The sequence below is a fragment of the Poecilia latipinna genome, unplaced genomic scaffold (genome assembly GCF_001443285.1).
Source record: "Poecilia latipinna isolate Pla-1442-1.1 unplaced genomic scaffold, P_latipinna-1.0 Scaffold3735, whole genome shotgun sequence".
Classification (NCBI taxonomy): Eukaryota; Metazoa; Chordata; class Actinopteri; order Cyprinodontiformes; family Poeciliidae; genus Poecilia; species Poecilia latipinna.
Window position 1 is genome coordinate 14,755 of NW_015116351.1, and position 4,432 is coordinate 19,186.

Genomic DNA, 4,432 nt, shown 5'->3' on the forward strand with positions numbered 1-4,432 from the left:
TGTTACCAATAAAAGTTAGCAACATTTTTGTAATTAACAAAACTAAGGCTAAAGTGGAGATTAAAAGTTTGATGCCTCTTAGATTTAATTAAACTTTCTCATATTCTTGAGCGATTTAAAATTTGAACTTCACACTATTTCATACTATTCAACCTCCTTTGACATTAACATCCATCGGAATGGATGTTAATGAAGCCTGCTGCCTAGCAACATTAGCAACATCTCAGTCAATAAATATGTATGGCAAATTTTAGAAATGTTTCTGTTTCATTGTGCTATTTGGTATGTTGGAAACCCATAACTCTAATCTTCTCTGGAATATGGTATGTTTTAAATGTGTAAACACCTAAAATGTGCTTCTTATCTCAAACATCAAAGAGCATGTTCCTGATACTGAGAATTATTTCAGCTAAATTGTTGATGTCTGTGTCTGTTTTTGTGTTTTTACAGGAGCTGGAAAATGCATTGGCAGTGGAGAACATGGAACTTCAGGAGCAGCAATCAGACTGTAAGGACTTAGAAGAGACCATGGTGAAATTTGAGAAACACAAAGAGAAATTGATCCAGCAGATAAAGGCAACCAGACAACTCTGCTATGAAGAAAGTCAAAAGGTAACAAAGACTTACTTGTGTAGGGTGAATTATTTGCCCATTACTATGAAAAGGGATCCAATGAGATGAATTTTGTTCTGGTCTGACCTAAGCTTCTTCTTCCACATGTTTGCCTTGTCCAACATGGCTTCTGGAAAACTGCAAAAAGTTTTAGTTCTAGGTTTTCTTTTAATGGCTTTCTTCTTGCACATTTGTGCAGTGATGACTAATAGTTGTCCTGTGGATAGATTCCTCCTCTGAGCTGTGAATCTCTGCCTTTGGTCCAGAGTCACCATGGGCCTGATTCAGATGTTTTGATAATTTTCTTTCTACTTCACATAAAATTCCATCCATCCATTGATCCATTTTCTGTACAGCCTTGTCCCTAGCGGGGTCAGGAGGGGTGTTGCTGCCTATCGCCAGCAACTGTTTTGGGTGAGAGGCGGGGTAAACCCTTGACAGGTCGCTAGTTCATCGCAGACATAAAATTCCAATTATATATATTAATGTTTGTGGTTGCAATGTGGCAAAATATGGAAAAGTTCAAGGGGTATGAATAGTTTTGAAGCCATTGTATACATAAAGGCGTGATTTTATTGCTCATTATTAATAAATGGTGCTTATGTTGATTTGCAGATAAATTTGAAGTGAATATTAACTTCCATATGACCTAATGCTAAGCAAAAACATTTTTTAAAACTGAATGAGCTTGTTTGTTCATAGATACTATCCTTGCAAGCAGAAGAAGCACAAAATGAGAGCCAGGTGGAGGAGTATGAAAGAGAACTTGCCCGAGCTCGGTGGAGGCTGAAAAAGCTCAGGGAGGAGGTGAAGAGAGCAAAAAGGAAGGTGGAGGAGGCTCGAGAGAGAGACACTCCCCTCCAAGACTCCATCAGACAGTCTTATGAAGAGATCCTGCAGGTAAGAAGGAACAGCATGTTAATGACTTCTTCTGTTATTTAATTTCCTTTTGGGATCAATAAAAGTATTTTTTGAATAGAATTAAAATGAATTTGAATATAGGTGGTGGAAAATGTAACAGCTGTTGGATAGATTGCCATACTACGCTGACATTCCAAACCTGATGATGATTTCCAATAAATAGAATGAAAAACATGGTTAACCTCTAAAGCCGTTTTCGGACTGCAAGGGACGGAACGGATCGGCACGCTTCGGTCTGGTTCCACCCGAACTGCAGCCCTGTTGTGTTTGCATATAACTGAGGGCGGCATCGAAGCTGTACCTGACGTCATTATTTTTTGAAACTAAACAATGGTTTCGATGTAGCGGCCGAAGCCTTCTCCTCAGAGATGCGGCAGAAAACTTTCTCATTCCTCGTTGACCGATCTAACTCATTCTGTACTCGTTCATCAGGGAGTAAGCGGAGGAAAAAAAATGACCTCATCATGGGACCAGGTAGCAGCAGAATATTGAGAGGAATTCATTGCAAATTAAAAATAATAATAATAATAATAATAATAACAAAAATATTAAAAAGAGCACTCTTTACAAAATACAGTATGAACAGTTTAGTGAGAGCCAGCTAGAACCGATCAACGGTTGACTCTAGACCAATCAGCTGCTGATTCTAAGCGGCCCCATTTGGCCGGTGGGATTGGAACCACAACTCTGTGGTTCCAAGGAGCCGGGTGGAACCGGGTCGGAAGTTCTAATGCAAACACGGTCGGCCCTACTTTGAACCTGTACCGTTCCTTTCCTTGCAGTGCGAAAACGGCGTAAGTCTCTGAGTCTATTTAAAGAATACAATCTCCCACTGTAGGCAGGAGCACAACATAATAAAAGGATTTTTCCTCTTTAACAGATTATTTAGGTGAACACTCAGATATCTGGAAGAACAGACCTGGTTTATTTCTTGGTCATGACTATAAAAAGTTGTCACCTAGAGACCTGGGGACAGTCAGGATTTTCTGGCACTGGTAACAAGGTGGTGGTCATCACACCACTGAACAAAGGACTGGACCTCGTTAATATACATTATATTGCCAAACATATTTGCTCACCCATCCAAATGATCAGAATATGGTGTTCCAATCACTTCCATGGCCACTGGTGTATAAAATGAAACACCTCAGCATACAGACTGTTTTTACAAACATTTGTGAAAGAATGGCTCGTTCTCAGGAGCTCAGTGAATTCCATCATGGAACTGTGATAGCAGCTGCATCCAAGCCATGCATCACAAAGTGTTATGCTAAGCATTGGATGCAGTGGTATCTGGAGTGACAAAAATGGTCACATTTAAGAATGGTCAAAAATCCCCATAAACACATTCCTAAGCCTTGTGGACAGCCTCCCCAGAAGAGTTGAAGCTGTTCTAGCTGCAGTGGTGGACCAACATCATATTGAACCCTATGGACTAGGAATGGGATGTCACTTAAGCTCATATGCGAGTCAGAGCAGGTGAGCGAATACTTTTGGCAATATGGTGTATGTTGAGGAGTTCATGTCTTCATACAGCAAGCCAAGAATAGTAGTTTTGTCAGAGAATTTAAAAACATAGTTCCTAGGGCAACTGCTGATGCAATTGTTTGTGTAAATAGTGAAGAAGACAGAAGTAACACAGCCTTAGTGAACTCCAGTGATGATGGACCTTGGCTCTGACAGGGTGTTGACTCTAACAAGCTGTGATATGTTTGTTAAAAAAATAATAAAACCATTCAATAAGAGGAGGAGTAAAACTCATGAAAAGGTCAAGTCAATTTAGAATGGTAATTTAAACAAATATGAATGTTTTTGAGCTGTGGGGAAAACCTGGAGAAAATCTATGCATGTAAAGACATAATACAAACTTCACACAGAAACATCTTGATTTAGCAATTTTCAGACCTTCAAAAGCCTTTTGCTGTGATGAGAAAATACTACAGTTCTTGTAGGGCAATGGTGGCAATGTTTGTAGGAGTTCATCCCACAATCGGGTTGCTGGTTCGATCCCCGCTTCACCTGCCTCCATCATTGTGTCCTTGGACAAGACACTTCACCCACCTTGCCTACTGTTGGTGGTCAGCTGGCCAGGTGGTGCCAGTGCATGGCAGCCTCGCTTCTGTCAGACAGCCCCAGGGAAGCTGTGGCTACTACCCAGTAGCTTGCCACAATGAACGTGTGTGTGTGAATGGATGAATGACTGTAGTGTGAAGCACTACACAAGTACAAAGCCAAGCCATAAGCCATTGTGATCCTTTTGCATATGTCAAGACTGAAAAAATGACAGACGTTAGAAGATATACTTAGTATTGTTGAGTAAACTTCCTCTGACTCCCCAAGTGTTAACATTCTTCTGACAACGCAATGGTGAAGGAGGAGCAGCAGTAGTTTTGCGGTCAGGTTTATAAATTACACTTACATAAGTTACAACTGTTCCAAAATGAACAATAAACGGCAAACATGGCAACAACATCCCACATTATGAACCCTCTATCACTTTGTGCTGGTTTGCTGTGTTTTGTTTTCCCAAATATGATACAATATGATACTGTGCATTATAACCAAACTTTTATATCTAGGCTCCAAATGACATTCCAAAATCATTCCAAAAGTAATGTTTGTTATTTAATATAATTTTGCAAATCTAATGCTATTGTTCACTCAAGCAGGTCGAGAACTTAACCAGGATTGGAGAAGGAGCTGACTGGTCATTAGGAGCAGGTGGTGCTGTGCCACCACCCACTTTTCATCCAAGCAAAAGCAACATGTAGCTCTAAAATTAATACACATACAGTCATGTCAATAAATTAGAATATGCTTCCAATGAGGCTTATTGGACAATTTAAAGTTTTCTTTTGAAAATAACCTCAAAGAACGTTATCTCCTATAAGACCCACCT

The 4,432-nt window shown here is 39.9% G+C and overlaps 1 protein-coding gene across 3 annotated transcripts in view; it reads left to right on the forward strand.

The window, feature by feature from the left end:
• Positions 1–4,432, forward strand: part of LOC106941540 (epidermal growth factor receptor substrate 15-like) — a 30,666-nt gene that overhangs the window by 6,799 nt on the left and 19,435 nt on the right. For all 3 annotated transcript variants that reach the window (XM_015024596.1, XM_015024594.1, XM_015024595.1), the window contains exons 2-3: positions 451–612; positions 1,315–1,512. In XM_015024596.1, coding sequence (XP_014880082.1) covers positions 481–612; positions 1,315–1,512 — 330 coding nt within the window. In that variant the 5' untranslated portion in view covers positions 451–480. The remainder of the gene's footprint in view (positions 1–450; positions 613–1,314; positions 1,513–4,432) is intronic.